Here is an 18,829-nt window from a genome sequence, read left to right as displayed (position 1 = left end):
TCACTGCAAGTTTGGACAGATTCTACTGTACCATTTTGTCAAAAATCTATTTAAAAAACCCAAAAGCTTTAATGGGGCCTACGGACAATATGGCAATCAAATTCCCAGAATTTTCCCATAATGCCAAAACATTTCCACTGCTAATCAAGAGAGGTAGCCCTTAGCTATCAACATTGCAAGTTCGGGAAGATTTTATTGTACCATTTTTACCCCCCCCCCCCCCCCCCAAAAAAAAAAAAAGCAGTGTAATAAGTTGACTTACAAATTCAAGCTGTTGGAGTTTGTGTTCAGTTCAGTTTTTCATATGGGTTTATGAAAAAATGGCTCATGAAATCTGGCCAGACTTACTCTGCTGATGGGCAAGGGTTCCTGCTCTCATGTGCTAGTGGAAGTGTTTTGGCATTACAGGAACTTTCTGAGAAGCATATCTAAATTCAGCCAATACGAAATGAGAATATTAACTTGCCTTAAGGTAATATGACTTTAATATGAATTTATGAAAAAAAGGTACAGTGAAATTTGTCAGTACTTACTCTGTGGATAGCCAAGGTACATTACTCTTATGTGGTAATGACACTGTTTTAGCTTTATGGGACATTTCTGAGAAATAGATAACCAAACTGTCTCCAAGCCCATTAGAGAGCATTTTAATATGGATTTTTGAAAAGTTGTACAGTAGAATCTGTCCAAATTTGCACCGGGGATTGGCAAAGGCTACCACTCTTGGGTGGTAGTAGAACTGTTTTGGCATTATGGAAAAATTCAGAAAAAATATGTAACCATACTTCCTCTGAATTAATTGGGCATGTAAACATCATTACAAATACAAGAACATCAATATAGATTTATTAAAAACTGGTGCAGTAGAATCTTTTCAAACCTGACCTGGTGATAGCCAAGAGCCACCACTCATTTGGCAGTGGAATTTTTCAAATCTGGAGTACCCCATGCCCTACACATTTGCAACACTTCACTAGTGATAACCCCTGTTTGAGCTACCAATCAAGCTCTATAATAAACGTCTGAGAAACGTTATGTAGAAAAAACATTCTGCACAATGCTTATTAAGATGTTTAAGTATATTACTAATTGTGTTTAATCTAATGATGAAAGTAAACTAGTTCATTCAAGTAAACTGTATTTTGTACTTTTAAATGTGGTAAAAGTATGTGTATTCCTCAAAGCTCTTCAAAAAACATGCAAGTTTATATTTCTCTTTGCTTGGGGAGCGTTAGATTGCGGTGAGCAACGAAATACCGTAAAAATGTTAGAATTTTGTAGTCTACGTAAAGTTGCCAAAATAAATTAATTCAATAATCATTAGTTATAATCTTCTTAATAATTTAGTACACTGCTCTGATAATATAATAATATTTGCTATAATACTGTACTACCTCATTACATTACTGAGAATATATTAGATTTTCAAGTTGATACTATATTGCAGTATTGGGCATTTATTACATTTTCAGATAACAAATATCTAAATCTTATCACAGGAAGCTTTATCACACGCTTATCTCTGTCTATGAATCAAATTTTCGACACAACAGTGATACTTCTAATCAACAGAAATGATTGGCAAAGTATAAATTCTGGGCTGCATCACACAGCGTTTCCGGAATTGTTAGTGGAGGCGGAGTAATGGAAAGAATAGTCATTGTTCTTTATTAATATGTATATAAACAGATTTTCAGAATAAATTGCAATAATTATGTTCCAGTTGGATTTTCATTTAATATAACAAATTGGCCACTAGATGGCTCTCCAGTGCAGCTAAACTGACATTTTTGGTTCCATGATACTTTCAATTACCACTAAGTTTTGGCTGTGTATGAAATAGCCTACTACATATCACTCATGTCCTGATTGGGCCCTAAATCAGTATGCTGTATGCCATATGCAACCAAAATAAATTTTTACACTACAGAAATATACCAGGTTGATGTGCTACTTCAACCAAATACTCCAGTACTTGACCAGAGCTATCTTCATGGTGTACTGCATCCTGTCATGCAACGATAACAGAATGTCTTTTACAAGTGGGCCCTCATATGTTCATGTGACCTTGTAGTATAGTTTGCATTTGTTGCATACTGGATACTATACTGCATACTACTACAGGGACAAGTATACGGTATATATTGAGTGTATATGCAGTATACATGGTGTAGGACGCTATTTCGGAGATAGCCTTTATCAAACAAATTAGTGCAAACCGTTGGGAGGCTTTTTTGTAATCATGTGATAGATAAGGGTATGATACTGTGATGTGGAGCAATCACCAGGTAGACGCATCCGCTGAGCAAGATTTATTAGGGGCTAATCCAAAATCAGAGTCATTAGAACGGTCCAGGCTCAAATTACCAACAAGGAGAGTAATGGGATACATAACAGGGAACCAAACAATGAAGATAAAAAAATCAAGCAGGATACATCAGAACAATAACACCAGTAGCTACACAAACACATGCAGTGATATGAACAAGTAACAAACACAAGCAATTGCATACATGGCATGGATTCACAATGAAAAGCAAACTAGGACAGAAAACACAGGGTATATATATATACAAATACTAATAAAAACTAACAAGGAACAGGATACAAATGAGACAGTGAAATCCAAAACAAGGAACGGAGAAAATAAAACACTGACATGAGACAGGGAAACTGTGGAGACAGAGATGCTAGCAAGGGGCCAAGTCATGACAGATACAAAATGCATATAATCAAAATTTACTCGAATGCAGAAAAGATAACTGGCAGTCGCTAGAGAAGATTCTTTGCACAACCGAAGCTGCTGCTTTCACGACTTCATGTCCTGGTCTACTCAGCTCTCTTAGGGCCATCATAAAGAAAACAGTGATTGTCTTCATGAAGACAATGAAAACAAATGAAATGTATCTTGTTCCTGAGGTAGTACGTCATTGCAGCAGGCTGTGTAAAGGAGTGTAAGACAAAATCAGGCTTACTGTATAAGGGAGTATAAGACAACATCAGTATTACTGTGTAAGGGAGTGTAAGACAACATCAATTTTACTGTGTAAGGAAGAGTAACACAAAATCAGTCTTACCGTGCTTAACTTTACAACTGACTTCTCTCCCAGGACTGTTATTGATGATGTCAAAGACATTGGATGAAGTGAAGATGGCAAAGGTCATGAAGTGGTTGTTACCATGGAGACATGGCAGACCATTAATGGAATGTCTGGAACATGTTGTTCTCTCACCTGTACGTTTCACCTTCTCTTTGCTGTAATACATTTGTAATGAAACTGTTATCATATATGTGTTTTTGTGTATTAATTGCATTAATGATATTCATAACTCTTTAGAGATGCTATTACATTTATGGTTATTAGACTGATAGCAGTTTATCTGCAGCAATAATGCAACACAAACAAACAGACAGGCCAGTGTCGCAGCCACAGGGGACACGGGAGAATTAGGGGAGCCACAGGGTGTGGTTACAGGAGTCTATGGGGAGCCACAGGGTGTGGTTACAGGAGTCTATGGGGAGCCACAGGGTGTGGCTACAGGAGTCTATGGGGAGCCACAGGGTGTGGCTACAGGAGTCTATGGGGAGCCACAGGGTGTGGCTACAGGAGTCTATGGGGAGCCACAGGGTGTGGCTACAGGAGTCTATGGGGAGCCACAGGGTGTGGCTACAGGAGTCTATGGGGAGCCACAGGGTGTGGCTACAGGAGTCTATGGGGAGCCACAGGGTGTGGCTACAGGAGTCTCTGTGGAGCCACAGGGTGTGGTTACAGGAGCCTATGGGGAGCCACAGGGTGTGGCTACAGGAGTCTCTGTGGAGCCACGGGACGTGGCCACTGGAGTCACTGGAGTGCCATGGGGTGAAGCCACAAGAACAAGTTGGGTGGCTGGCAGGTCCAGAGGTGCAGCTGCTGCTGGGGGCAGGTCTGGCAGGTCTAATGCACTCGACGCAGACTGAGTGTCCCCAAGAAAACTGGACGTGGCCTAAGTAACATGTTCCACACCTGTGTTAGGAACTGGCGGGGCGGCTTCTTCCATTTCAGGGTCTGGAGGCTGGATGAGCATAGAAACCCTCTCGGACCCACAGCCCTCCACACACGCATAATCAGATAGACCTGGTGGCCATTGAGAGCTTGACACCTGAGTACATAGCCCTTAAGTTAAGGATCTTAACTTTGGTTTGTGATACTGTATTTAACAGATGATGAAAGGGGTTCAGAAGTAGGTCCTTGATTGATTTCTTGGCCTTAACCTTTGCAGTCTTCACACACATGGGTTTCATCATGAGCTGAGCAGATATGGACCAATGACGCACCACTCTTTTTCCTGGCAGAACAAAAAGCATCTTCTTAGGTAATCCTGAATGTTACACTTGTTAAAATCCTGCGTGACTGCATGTATCACGGCCCAGATAAAATCAGTTTCACACTTTTGTGGTTGCAGCCAAATCCTAAATCCACTGAAAAAATCTCTGCCCAGACAAGCTAACCTGTCTTCATCAGCACATGCAATTTTCTTGCTGTGCACAAGCATTAGTGTACATTCACCAAGTTGTGACTTTAAGATTTCACTGTCTGGATTTTTATAGTGTCTCTGATGGCATTCCCCTTGAGAATGGCAAATATTTCCTATCACCTTAACCCTTATGACAATTTTGCTTTGGTTCTTCTATGGCCTTTTAGTTAACATAAGTTGATAAGAAGTACAGATACTGAATTTGCACACTGCTTTTCCTTGCCAATATGGGCTTTTTTGTGAAAGAGGTTTTCGAACTCTATTATACTTAAAGGTCAATACACAAAATGTATTCACCCCTGAAATTTTACTCGCCATGAAATCTTACTGTCCATTAGAGCCTCATATCGATTGCCTCCTTCTGGCTTTATTGCCTACAATTCTGTTTGAGACAAGGCAGTCCTAAAGTGTGAGGAACAGGCTGGTGCACCACTTGGTGTCTAATTTATATTTTCTTCATTGCCATCATCATCGTCGTGATCATCGTCATCATCACCGTTATCATTTTCAGCAAGTTCAGCTTTTTCATCTGACTGAAATAATCGTTTGTTTTTCCTTCTTTTCATCATGTGGACATTTTGTCCTCTATGCTTTTATGGTGTACACATTTTGTGTGAAACCAGTCTTTGCAGTCATCACACTGCGCATATGGCAAACACAAAAAACTGGCTCCAAGTCGTCAGATGTAATTGCTTTTTCAGCGTCATTGGAAGAACTTTCCACACGATCAGCTTTTTTTTAACTGCGCTCTGGATTCTAAACGACGTCTGTGCTCGTGCCAAATCTTATAGTCATTTTCTGATCCGCAACTTGTTGTTCAAAATGTCAGTAGCTATTCTACCCCATACAGTATATGGATTCCTGTAGCCTTCATGATCCCAGAACTCTGAGATTTCTTTGAAACTGACTTAAAATTGTGTCCTCACTTTCGTTTTGGTTTTTCGCAAAGTTTCCACAGCATGACAAGGTGAAAAAAAAAAAAAGATACTTGAATAGTTCAGGTACCACCATCAATGTTCATGATCCGTTTGAGCTCAAACACAAACTCTCCAATGCAGTTTTTCCTATTAGTTCTAATATAAAACATTCCAGTATCCGGCGAATAAGATACAATATAAAATGCGAACAGAACCGTTTTTCATCCGCTATCAGTTTTCAGTACGCTATCTGGTTAAACGTAATGGACCTCTCCTTTTCGTCCTAGTCCACGAGGTGCCACGTGGTTTTATATTTTTGTTTAGTTCCGTCAGCTTGCCACCATGTGCTTTGTGTTTCCGCCCTGTTCCCCTCGTTGCCACGCCCCGTTGTGAGCGTCCTCGGCTTCGCCTGCGTCTGGTCACGCCCCGTAATTAATGCGCGCATTTAGCCTGTTCCTCTGTCCTGGCTCTGCTTTGTTGGTTCCCGCCTGTATGTTTGTACTGACTATTATGGTCCACGCTTGTGCCTATTTGTGAGATTAAGTGCTAGTCAGTGTTCGCTAAGTGTTTGTTCGACGAGTTCTGGGTGCGCTTATTTAATAGCCGTTTAATCCGTGCGCGACTCGCACTTCCATCCAGCCTCACTTAAGTCAAATGAAAAAATGGGTTGTATGGTCACGAGTCCCGAGGAGAACGTGGCAGACATAGATAGCACCTTCTTAATATAATTGTCATGTTCTCTCAAATATTGAAATTTAAAAATTGCAAGGGACGACTTCACTTATTTCAAAGACATTTCACAGGGTAGATTGCTCAAGTTGTACTCAGTCATAATTGTAAGTCGCTTTAGATAAAAGCGATTTATAAAAAAAAAATATATATATATATATATATATATATATATAGATAGATAGATAGATAGATAGATAGATAGATAGATAGATAGATAGATAGATAGAGATAGATAGCTTCAACATGTCATCAGTACACACTTATTGTAAGTAAAATTTTGGTTTTAAAACTAATTTTTAAATATCTGAAACCAAGATGACAGTGGCTGTAATGCAAATTACACAAATCACCGTGGGCCAGACAAAAAACAGGTCTGTCTAGCCCAACATGAATAAGGCCACCAGTATGGCTCTGAAATTTGCCTTTTGATTCAATTTATCTGTGGGCACCATTGCTCAGTTGTGCCATGTTGCCAGTTAGATTTCAGGTATAAAATGATCCTGGGCCAGGCTAAAATCAGGTTTTTCTTACAATATATTAGGCCTTCATTACAGGGTATTAGGCTTTCAGTATGCATCTTATGTCTAGCATAACATTCCAAAAAGACAGCATTTAGTGTCTACGTTCAATAACACGACGGATATATGTTGGAGTTGAATTTAGAACTCAGATTGTCTCCGTTGTTTGCCCAAACAATACTGCCCTCTACTGGTACATAACGATAACAGTAAGTGTAAGTAATACACAACACATCTGAAATTTCCCCTTTGTATTCCTTTACCTGAGTGCAGATTGTATCATGTTGGCAGTTGTGATGTAGATCACCATGGGCCAGACTAAAATCAAATTCTCCTCATACAAAGAGACTTGTTCCCTCTTGAAAATATCCTGTGTCTGGCCTGTGGTTATTTAAACTCTCAAACCTTCTTCTTCCGATTAATTTAATCCCTGAATGTATCATGTTCTCTGTTAGTTTTGACGTATAAAATCACCAAGAGCCAGACTAAAAATATTTTTGCTTATAGTAGAAATGTAGCCTAAAACAATGTGCATATAGAAATGATATTATACGCTTATGATTAATTAATTGATATTGATATATCTTACAAAATATTTTAATTAGATTTCACTCAAATGTTTACATTCACAATATCAGCATGAATTTATAACAAATTTATGATCACATCTTTATTTAGTTCATCAGTTTCTGTAAAACATAAAGTGCGCAGTAAATGTCAATCGTGAACACTCCCTTCATGAATAAGGAACGAAAACCAGCTGGCGAATAAGTAACCGAACGAACCGGAAGCGGCGGAGAAGTAACCAGCGTCAGCGTCGTGTGAACATCGGAGGGTAGAGTGAAAAATAACTATAGTGGACAATGCTGCAAAACACGGGGTGAGCTGGTTTTAGGTGGCTAACTAGCTAGTTAGCATAGCTATTCGTGAATTCCTGAATGCAAATTTGTTTAGCTATCTCGCTAACATTAGAATGTAATGCGTATAAGCTGTTAGTTGGTTAGTATGTGTTAAACGACTCAGGTATTTCGCATACATCACGGAATATCAATTCACCTCGAGCTTTTCTTAAGTTATTCAATCAAAGCTAAACCAAACTAGCCAACTAGCTTAGCTAGCATTAAAAATGCATGCAAGGAGAAACACGCCATTCATGAAGCCTTCCTAACGCACCATGATTGCCAACCTACCTGTTTACAACTAGTTTCGCAATATATGAGAGTATACGTAATAGTTTAATATAAGCTAATAAATATTTGTCTTATGAATTCCACCAAAACCATTCATTTCGATATTTGAGTAATCTTACGTCTACTGTGTATATTATGCGGTTTGTGTATGTGGGAACACGCGAGCCAATGATTTATTATACGGAGGGGTCAAACTCCGCCCCGTAAATATTTTCTAAAAGTTTTAAAAGTGTGATTACAACTTGGTCTAATGTATTGTTTTCTGCTCTACACTATATCTGTTGTGTACATGTTAATGGGTTTTGTTTTGGGAAGGGATAGAGTAATTCTAATTCGTCGCTCCGATTTTACTTTCGACCTTCCTCCGTTAGCTCATAGTATTAACTCGGCTCCACTTTAGGAAGAACAAAGCCTGTCGCTGTAGCCAGCGTGGAGATGTGGGTCTCTGCACAGAGTAGCCGGTGTGTCGAAAGCTTAGTGGGCGGATCAATGTGTGTGTGTGTCGAAACGTGGGGGGTGTTGAAAGTAGGCTGACCACGCAAATAACTTCCTATGTGATTTCTGGAAATGTCCCCTCTGAGGTCATCCTCACAGAAGGACCATCGAGGATCCAGTCTTCTGCCAAGTGTTAGTAAGCAGCTAAAGAGCATCTTACCCAAAGCAAGTTCTTGCAAGTACATGTTTAATGCAGCAAGTCGCGATTCCTTCTTGACTGCAGCTAGAATACTACTATTTAGTTAGTCATCTGATCTCCCCTTGACTGTATTGCCAGCATGCTAGTTTTCCCAGTTAGATGGTGCATATTGGGCCCGAGCTTGAAGGAGGAAAAAAACCAACAACTTTTATATATATATATATATATATATATATATATATATATATATATATATATATATATATATATATATAATGCTTTATAAAGCAGCTAAAAATGTAAAGCATACCTATTAAAAACTAAATACTTTCGAGACGTGCAAATAAAATAATTTAAATGTCCTTCAGAATTTATAATTACTGGTCTGCACATTTTATATCAGCGTTTTAATTAGGCCACGTTGGTTTAACTAACTAACACACACGCAAACTGTATAATACACACAGGTAGGATACAGATGTAAAATTATAGAAATATTGAAAGGAATTGTTTTGGTGAAATTCATAAGACAAATATAAGTTTAAATGAACCTGTTACATATAACATACCTAAATAAACTCAGCGCAGCTGCACCGAGGCTTTTTAATACTTTTAATTTTTAATGCTACCTGCGATTTTAATGCTCTCCGGTGATACTGTCCTGTTCTCCCATCTTGAAAATATATTTTAATATGAATATAATTCAACTTTACAACTCCTGTCTGAGTTATTTCATCAAGTTTTATCTTGCCTAGAGTATCGCTCGTTGTGTGCTTTTATCCACCTGTATGCCTTCAGAAAGCTGTCCGGACGCACCCTGTTCATAACGGGTGCAAGTAGAGGCATCGGTAAAGCCATCGCTCTCAAAGCTGCCAGGGACGGTGCCAATGTGGTCATAGCGGCCAAAACCGCCGAAGCGCACCCCAAACTGCCTGGCACTATCTACACAGCCGCTGAAGAAAGTAAGTCTCGAAAGAATTGCACGATGAGGAATTTGTGTTGACTTGGTTCTGAGATTATCGGTGCATCCCGATTGCCTACTACACACCAATACTATAACGGATGCTACTGATCGTCATAGTAGGGGTTGGCAGCTTACACAAAACGTTAAGATGTCACTTTGTTTCGTGCTAAAAGGAAATGATGACGCATTGCTATGCCAGCATACGTCATTGTAAGCTGTGACGTGATTTAGACGTTGGTATTCTACCTCGATTATAAATATTCACCTAAATTTAGCTGCCGTCAGTTAGGTAGCTCACTAGCTAATTAGCATGCTTACAAAGGGCAAACACAGCTAGGTGGCTACGGCGCGTTTTAAAGAGTTTTCTTACTAAACTAGTAGCCATTTATTATACGTATGTCATTTATTTTACTTAAGTAAACAAATAAATCTTAAGTTGTCACATTTAAACATCCGTTCTGCTGCCACATCGTTGCTAAACTTGTGTCATTGTCTGACGTTTTTTTCCCAGACGTGAGTAGCTCCGCTCTTTCCATTTTAAATTATATTATTGGACTATAGTGTCCACCCAAACCATACTCAAAAAACAAACAAACGGCTGGTTCAACATTTGCATAGTGGATTTTTTGGTTTACTCAATTTTGACATTTTTAATTATACAAGTTTTAACAAGAGAACGCCTTGTATCTGGCAGTCGAAGCGGCGGGCGGAAAGGCCTTACCGTGCATCGTTGATGTTCGGGATGAAAAGCAGGTCAATGTTGCCGTAGAAAACGCGGTGCATAAATTTGGAGGTGAGTGAGACAAGTCTAGTCGGACAAGGATGGTGTCGGTATGCAAAATGGGGAACTAAGGGCCAGGTGTCTTGTGACTTGTGTATTGTGACTTGCATCTTGGTAACCACAGGGATCGACATCTTGGTGAATAATGCTAGTGCAATCAACCTGACGGGGACCCTAGAAACACCCATGAAGAAAGTGGATCTTATGTTGGGTATCAATCTCAGAGGAACATATATGACGTGAGTCAAAATAAAATGTATTTTTGTTGTGTGCATACATTTTATAAATTTTTTGCTGTCTTTTTAAATTTGTATTGTTCACAATCATTGCGTCTTCCTAGTTCACCATTTACAGTTCTGCTAGAGTACCCCTGGAAAACTTCTAGTTACGTTAAAAAGCATTATGTGCAATGTTCGGATCCAGACAGCAGAATGTTAATGTGTACATTGTAGAATGCTTTATAAATGCAACCTACAGTACACGCTTTCCCCTCTGTTTTTAACACAAAATGGTGAAATATTTAGTGTGTTAAAGAATTTGGTGTTTAATGTCTTTCACTGTTATATGATGATTTTTAAAAATAAATAAATTCAGGTTGTATTTGTTTCCACCAAATACTTTCTAATTGTTATCCTTATCATGAATTAGGTCCAAGCTTTGTATCCCACACCTACTGAAGAGTAAAAATCCACACATCCTCAACCTCAGTCCACCACTTAACCTTAATCCTGTCTGGTTTAAGAATCACACAGGTAAGAAAATGGATATCTGAAACCATTCTATTGGATTGGCCATTACAGTATGAGCTCTGTATTTAAATTTGGTTCCTGTGTGCACAGCATACACAATGGCAAAATATGGCATGTCTATGTGTGTCCTTGGAATGGCTGAAGAATTCCAGGGATCCGTTGCTGTTAACGCCTTATGGCCCAAGACAGGTGAGTTTTGATTGGTGGTGGTGGTGGTGTTCAATTGTTTTTAGTTTTTCCAATGTTCATAGTTCCATACCCTGTGACACTGCTCTGAATCTGCTCTTCTTGCCTGTTTGCTAAAGCTATTCAGACGGCGGCTATGGATATGCTCGGTGGGCCAGGAATAGCAAAACAGTGCCGGAAAGTTGAAATAATGGCAGATGCTGCTTATGCTGTACTTAGCAAACCCGTCAGCTATACAGGACAGTTTGTCATTGATGAGGACATTCTCAGGAAGGAAGGCATTAAAGACTTTGATGTATATGCAGTCAAGCCAGGTAAGTTGTTTTAAAATTTGAACCGATACCTTTACTTTGTCATTTTTGCTAAAGAATTTAAAATGGTTCACCTTTTAAATGTAGAAAGATGTGTAAAATTTTCAGATAGCATCAAAACTAAGTGTTCTTTTCCATTGTTTGTTTTGTCTGAGTTGTTTTAAAAGTTAACAACAACAGGAAACAAAGGGTACCGTGGGTCATTTAAGTTTACAGTGGTATTTTCCACGTTCAGGTCATCCTTTGCTTCCGGACTTCTTTCTGGATGAAGAACCACAGAAGGTTCAGAAGCTGATGGAGGATCAAGGTCAGTAACTGATATTCCTTATGCTTATTTTTGGCATGAATAAAACATTGTAAACCTTATTTAAGGTGTGAAGGAAATTAGGTATTTTGTCATTTAAATTTTGAGTGGTGTTTGGGTGATTTGGATTGCCTTTTATTTTACTTTATTCATGGCTTTTGTTTGTTTGTTTATTTTGACTGTACAGGTGCTACTCCTGCTTTCAAGGCTGTTGATGAAGCAGCTGTCAGTGTACGCATCGCCGACATATTTAATGTGTTCAAGAGACGCATCACCACCGAGCTGGTCAAAAGCACGCAGGGAGTCTACAAGTTCGAGCTGTCAGGTGCATCTCAGCTGCCCATATCCTTCACCTCCCTCATTCAGTCCCTGTCTAATGCCACCAACTGAAGCTGAAACCTGTGCCGTGCGGGGTGTTTCCAGGGAAGGATCCAGGAGTGTGGTATGTCGACCTGAAGAACGAGGGTGGCAGCGCAGGCAGTGGTGAACCCCCGAACAACGCTGATGTGGTCATGAGCATGGACAGTGACAACTTTGTCAAGATGTTCACAGGTGAGGGATAGCAAGAGGAACTGCTGTTTGCCAGTTCTCATATTGTCATGCAAATGAAAGCCGTTCTATATGGATTATTACATTTATTGTACTTAAGCTTAACTGTCTTTACATCCTGATGGCTATCACTAAAATAGTTAGGAAGGCAGAGGAGTCTGCTCAGCTACAGGCCATATAAAGGTCTACCAAGCACTTGGTAGGGTCATGAGACTGAATTTCTGTCCAAGCCTGGCAGAAATGAGCAAAAACTGCAATTGATTCTAGGAACCTTAAACAATATACTGAGTATGTCCTCCTGAAAACCAGATTAATGAATGGTAGGTTTAAATGTTTTCATAGGATAAATAAATGCAAATTGTTACAAAGTAATGGATAATTGAAGCAATAACATGACCACTGATGTTGGAAATGTCACCAGGGAATCTAATGCCCACCATGGCCTATATGTCTGGGAAGTTGAAGATCGAAGGAGATCTGTCCCTGGCCATCAAACTGGAGAAGCTAATGGCCTTGATGAACAAGTCCAAGTTGTAACCAGAGATGCTGTAGTGCTTTAAACAGTATGCACCATTACGTTTATTAAAATTAGATTTTTTTAAATTTACGTTTATTAAATCATCAAGAAGGGTCTAGCTACAGACGTCACATGAGGCTGTGGATTCAAGGACGTAGTGTGATCCATTTTGAAAACAAATTACTTTATCAAGTATGGATGTTTTAATAAATGTTCTTTCACTAACTAACTACAGCCTGTTGTTTTACTAATTTAAAGTAGCTAAAACAATTAGTGCCTTATAAGGACTACATTAAATTTGAAATTACGTTCAAACGTAAAAACCATTTATCTCTGCTGCCAAGAATGGACGGACAAACCCACGTCCATTAGTGGTTTTAACCCACTAAGTGAAGGTGAAGAATATCGAGTAAGTATAGGGGAAGATGAAAATAAACACATAGAAACAAAGAAAACGATTTTATGCAATGTAGGGAAACCACATATTAACAGAAAGGGCTAAGAGAAACAAGGAAAAAACCCACAGAAAGGTGTAAGTGGAATACTAATTACCTCAAGAAGCTGGACAGCTATGTTGTAACTAACTGTGTGAGTCTTAGAAACTAATCCTGCTTGGTAACATTACTATATAATGTAATACCATACATCATTTTACGCACAAATGATCGGCCTTTATGTTTCATGTTTATGTCTTTAGGTTAGAATGAATATATTTGTTAGCATCACATAGTGTTATACAGTTTTTCCACAAATTGATTTTGGTAGTGGATATGAAGTGTTTTTCCACATTCTATAAAATAAAAGCAATCATATAAAGTGCTAGTGTGGTTATTTTTGAATGCCTTCATAAATAAATAAATGCAAGTCTAAATAAAGCGTATTTGTCTTTTAATGTAAAAAGTTTGCATGAAAAGGTCCTGCAGAAAGGGGTGGAGAAGATGGTGTGTGCCAATAAAGGTGGTCTGCAGAGACTGTGCAACTCAGTGGCTGTAAGATTTACAGTCTCCTGGGCATCACCAGGCACACACAAGAGGAAGGCCATCAAAGGAAGTCCAACAGACAAAGTCCATCCGTAGCTGTGGACCAAAGAGGTGTATGCTACTAGGGCACAACCTGGAGACTGATCATTCAGTGATCACTCCCTTCAAACCTGAAATACCCAGTGACCCCAAGTAACATCACTGATGATGTTTCCAAGTGCACTAGATGTATTAAACTAATGAACATATTTGGGATCTTAATCAAATTTAAATCATTATTAGGTGTCCAAGCACCAAAGGTGCAGGAACCCTATTGGAATTAGTCTTTTTCTGCCTTTAAATGCGTCACGCAGACTAAACCATAAATCCTACAGGATTGGTCAATAGGTAGTAGTCCCTACCACTACTCAGGTCCAAGATGTCAGTTTGGACTACAGATTGGACCACAGGTGGCGCTACAGTGCACTCAAACACATTTCAGTCCATAAATCTTACACCGTATGTCATAAAGACAAAATTATTTTTTTCCCAGTCATTACTAGTCTTCCAGTCTACAAAAAGCCTCAAGAACCCATAAACTCTGCCCACTTAGATTTTGAGATAATTTGCTTAATGTACAAAATAACACTTTTTTTGAGCGCGAATTTTTAAGGATTTTCACCAAACCTATACAAATTTAAAAACCTATACAGGATTTTCACCAAACCTATACAAATCTGGTATACAGGTATTCACAAGAGTCTGAAGTTTAGCAATTATCGAAAAAAATCTGGAGATTTCTACATACCAATCAATTCAAGAGGTGGAGAGTCCACTGCAAAAACTGCACATAAACAGCTCCAGTGAACGCTTCAATGCAATGACAACTTTAGAGACATGTACCCCATGCGCGTATGGTACACCTGCTTTACTAGGGGGCGCTATAACAGGCAAGTAACTGTCACAATCCCAGATTGTCCAATTCATGTGAAACTTGGTACAATATATGCATGTATGGAACAAGACTATAACTTGGATATTATATCTCCAAAATGGCGGATGTCATCGACCAATCAGCTTTCAGTACACATCTCACAGGCTTCTCATTTGTCTTACTTGAATGGTATGGTCATGTACAAACACACAAACTGACTTCTTATGAATCTATTTGATTCAGTTACTGGAATGTAATACCCCATTACTAATTACAAGGCTTGCACTACTTGTGATAAGATGCATTAAACAACAGAGAAGCATAGTATATTTCTTAGTATTTAAAACCTTCAGCAATACTTCAGAAAGCAACTAGCTTTTCACATTAAGTGCAAAGTGATAAAGAAGAAATTTTAACACCTTTAATTTTGGTGCGGGTACATCCAAATAGCTGCAAATGGAGCTTAGTAGTGTCCATACCAGCATGGTGAGCATTGTCCTTAAAAGCAAAGTAGTCCAGAAGACTAAGAACTTAAAGCAGTTAAAACAATTGGTTAGCACTTGTTAATTATTAACAATGATTAGATCTGAACTGTTAAGAGATGTCAAACATCTACACTATCGTTCACTAAATCCAGTCACAACTGAAGTTCACTGTCATGGTTGGTCCCTTCTAGCGACCCTGTCTCATGTTGCTGTTTACTTTCTCCATTCCTGCTCCTTGTTTTAGTTTTCGCTGTCTGTGTCTTGATTATTGTTTATTCATTCATGTATTTAAACCCTTTCTTGTTCCCTGTGTCTTGACTGTTCATTGTAAATAGGTTCATTTAAGCCGCTGAATGTATGTCTAGCCTCTGGTAATCGTAGCCTCCGTATATGTGAATAGAACCTTGTATGTTATTCCTAGTTGCTCGTGTTTCCAAGCTTCTCTGTATAGCCTGCATCCCCTATTCGCCTTCGTGTGCTTTTGTTTAGTCTATCATGTATTCTCAAACTCTCCATATTGGTAAAGTGACTCTGGATTTGCCCCTAATAAATCTCCGCACATGCGTCCGCATCCTTACCGCTCACCATTACGTTTACATGCTTGTGGCGTATAGTAACAGTAATTGCTATCTTTACGCTATTTGTGTAAGTTGTGCCAATCCTGCTACAAGCTCTTGATGGACATCACTGCAAATGAGTACAATATCTTTAAATGTGCAAGCAACTCATTCATATGACCATTATCAACCGACATACAGCACCATATTCATGGCAGCTTCTTATAAAAAGGGACAAAACCAGATTGCCATGCAACCATGGTAGTAGGCGTTTGGCCTCCAGGTGCTTCACATCAGATCTGAATTAGTGGCAGGATGTAAGAAGAAAGCCTAGATAAAAGGTAGAAAGAAATGCACCAATCCTGCATTAAACACCTCCGTAGAACTGTAAACGCAGCCTCCGTCGGAAAACAAAGGCACGTATCAGAGCTATTATGCAGTGAGAAGTCTTACGACTGAAAAAACATCAAAAGGCTAAACGAATGTCAAAATCTTTATTTTATTTTGTGGTTTAATGCCATAGCAAGTAGTATATGGATGTATATGGTAGTATATGGTTTAATGTATCAGGCATATTCAGACTGACACCAGAAAAAGTCAAGCAGTATTCCATGGAAACGGCACATTCAGCCTAAGCAAAGGGATATAATCATTTTTACATGTCATATACTATAGTATATATATATAGTATAAACAAAAAAGGAAAAATAAACCAAAATAATATCAATAAAGTATAGGGAAATAATAACAATTTTGTATACAAAGACATAATCTTTTATTTTTTGAATGTACAATGGTATTATGAAACTACTTTTCAAAGGAATAGTTTTCAACATAACACCAAAGAACTGCCAGCTTTGTCATACTCTCAACATATCACTTTGTTTTCTGAACGTCACAAATCGTGAATCTAAAAATTACCATTACATTGTAATACCCGATTGCACTACTACTTCATATACAAAAATCCCCCCAAAAACATTAAATCAATCGCATATTTCAACACACCTTGTCCTTCTGAACAATATATGGAAGGAATAATCTGGACTCTAAAGTGTTCCTTTCCATCTTATCTGAATGACTACATAAGTTCAGACACTCTCACACACAACTATGACACTGTCATGGAAACCACCAGCCCTGCAGTGTCTGAAGAGTGGCCTTCACAGGTACAGAGAACAAAAAGGGACTATTGAGACTGACGGCACTATGTTCCACAGCAATGAAACTACATTCTAAAGCTTCTACATCAAAAAGATGTTTGCGACGGAGCTCAGACTAAAATACCTGAGAGATTGTCATAAGACAGAGGATCAAAAATGACCGCTGGTGCTCTCTTTTCTCATTGATGTTTTAGATGGCAATTCACCCATAATGATGCCTGGAAACAGTGTGCAATGTGCGAGATCCAGCACCTCCTGTATGGCCTGTGGCCATCCTAACAGAAGGTGCTCTGTGGCCATGTAGCACCAGCCATCAGTGCTACACATTTTCCTGACTGTTCTATATGAGCAGCACATTATGTTGGGCATAAGCCAACAAACAAACAAAAATATAAGAACACATACTTGATACATCCACCTCCATCATACACGCTAACAGCGTAACAGTGCTCTGACCAACTCATCAAAATTATTAAATCTTTACGAATTACTTATTCAATGATATTGTGACTACGTCTTTTTTTCTACAATTCTAAAAAGTATCATACTTACCAGGAGTTAATCCTTGAGCTATCAGTCAAATGAAATCAAATCAAATTTACTGCTGTAACGCTTTTTACAACAGATGTTGTCATAAAGCAGCTTTACAAATGTCCATGTCCAAGCCCCCTGTGAGCAAGCCAAGGGCGACAGTGGCAAGAAAAAGGCATCCTTGAGTTTGAGAAAGGCGCTATATAAACGCAAATAATAATAATAATAATAATAATAATAATAGTCCAACTTTCAAGAGGTCCTAGTCTTGTCCCGAGGTGTGTCAGAGACCCATCCCAAAAGAGAACATCCATTAAGGGCAACGGAGAAGTAGTAGGCTAGGGTGGTGGTGTGGTGGGCTACAGGAAGGGACATCAGGGGGTGATGGGAGTATCCATGACAGCTGAGACGGGATGAGGCAAAGTAGCATCACAACATCAAGGGTAGGGATACCTCAGCAGAAACAGAGATTAGATTATGCATGTCCAGTTACGAGGGTGTGTAAATTAGGGAACTACAATGTGCAATGATGGACTCCAGCAGATCTAGCTATGGCAGCACAGCTAAAAGGAAAGAGCCAGAAGGAAACACGGGCATGAGGGCACCCTGGAACATCAGCACTCCGCCATCCTCAGTCAACAAACTTGATTGACAAAACAGAGGTGAAGTGACAGCACCATAACATTCCAGTTTACCATAACTCTCGATGCCCATGGACCCCCAGATCTACACCTTAGCCTAGGATGGAAAGTACTTAATAAAATGCCTGATTGTATAGATAGGTTTTCAGCCTAGCCATAAATATTGAGTCTGAATCTCAAACATTTACAGGAAGAATATTCCATAGTGTGGGAGCTTTATAGGAAAAGGCTCTGCGCCCTGTGGTAGATATTCTTGATACTAGTAAAGACCCTGCATCTTTTGATCTAAACAGAGGTGGTGGATTGTAATGCCCTAGGAGTCCTCTAAGATACTGTGGGGCAAGACCATTTAGTGCTTTGTAGGTTATTAGAAGTATTTTATAATCAATACGACATTTTACGGGGAGCCAATGTAAAGTAGCAAAGATAAGAGTGATGTGATCAAACTTTCTAGTTCAAGTAAGAACTCTGGATGCTGCATTTTGAACTAGCTGGGACTAGCTGGAGCCAGATAGTAAGGCATTACAGTAGTCCAGTCTTGAAGTAATAAATGCATGAACTTTTCTGCATCATGTGAGGAGAGTATGTTCCTAATATTTGAAATGTTCCTAAGGTGGAGAAAGGTGGACCTAGAAATATTATTTACATGAGCTTCGAATGAGAGTCTGGGATCCATAATAGCTCCAAGATCT

At 39.0% G+C, this 18,829-nt stretch overlaps 1 protein-coding gene across 1 annotated transcript; it reads left to right on the top strand.

The window, feature by feature from the left end:
- Positions 1 to 7,434: 7,434 nt before the first annotated feature.
- On the top strand, positions 7,435 to 13,683 carry hsdl2 (hydroxysteroid dehydrogenase like 2). Its single transcript, XM_027008621.3, has 11 exons — positions 7,435 to 7,562; positions 9,305 to 9,468; positions 10,165 to 10,263; positions 10,376 to 10,490; positions 10,900 to 11,003; positions 11,091 to 11,189; positions 11,306 to 11,500; positions 11,733 to 11,804; positions 11,989 to 12,126; positions 12,225 to 12,353; positions 12,772 to 13,683. Exons 1-11 carry the CDS (start codon positions 7,546 to 7,548, stop codon positions 12,885 to 12,887), a joined length of 1,248 nt encoding a protein of 415 aa, XP_026864422.2. The 5' UTR covers positions 7,435 to 7,545; the 3' UTR covers positions 12,888 to 13,683.
- Positions 13,684 to 18,829: the final 5,146 nt, after the last annotated feature.

The sequence above is a fragment of the Electrophorus electricus genome, chromosome 19 (assembly GCF_041902795.1).
Source record: "Electrophorus electricus isolate QZ-2024a chromosome 19, ASM4190279v1, whole genome shotgun sequence".
NCBI classification, from domain to species: Eukaryota; Metazoa; Chordata; class Actinopteri; order Gymnotiformes; family Gymnotidae; genus Electrophorus; species Electrophorus electricus.
The sequence above is the reverse complement of the archived record's forward strand: the minus strand, read 5'-3'. Positions and strand labels throughout refer to the sequence as shown.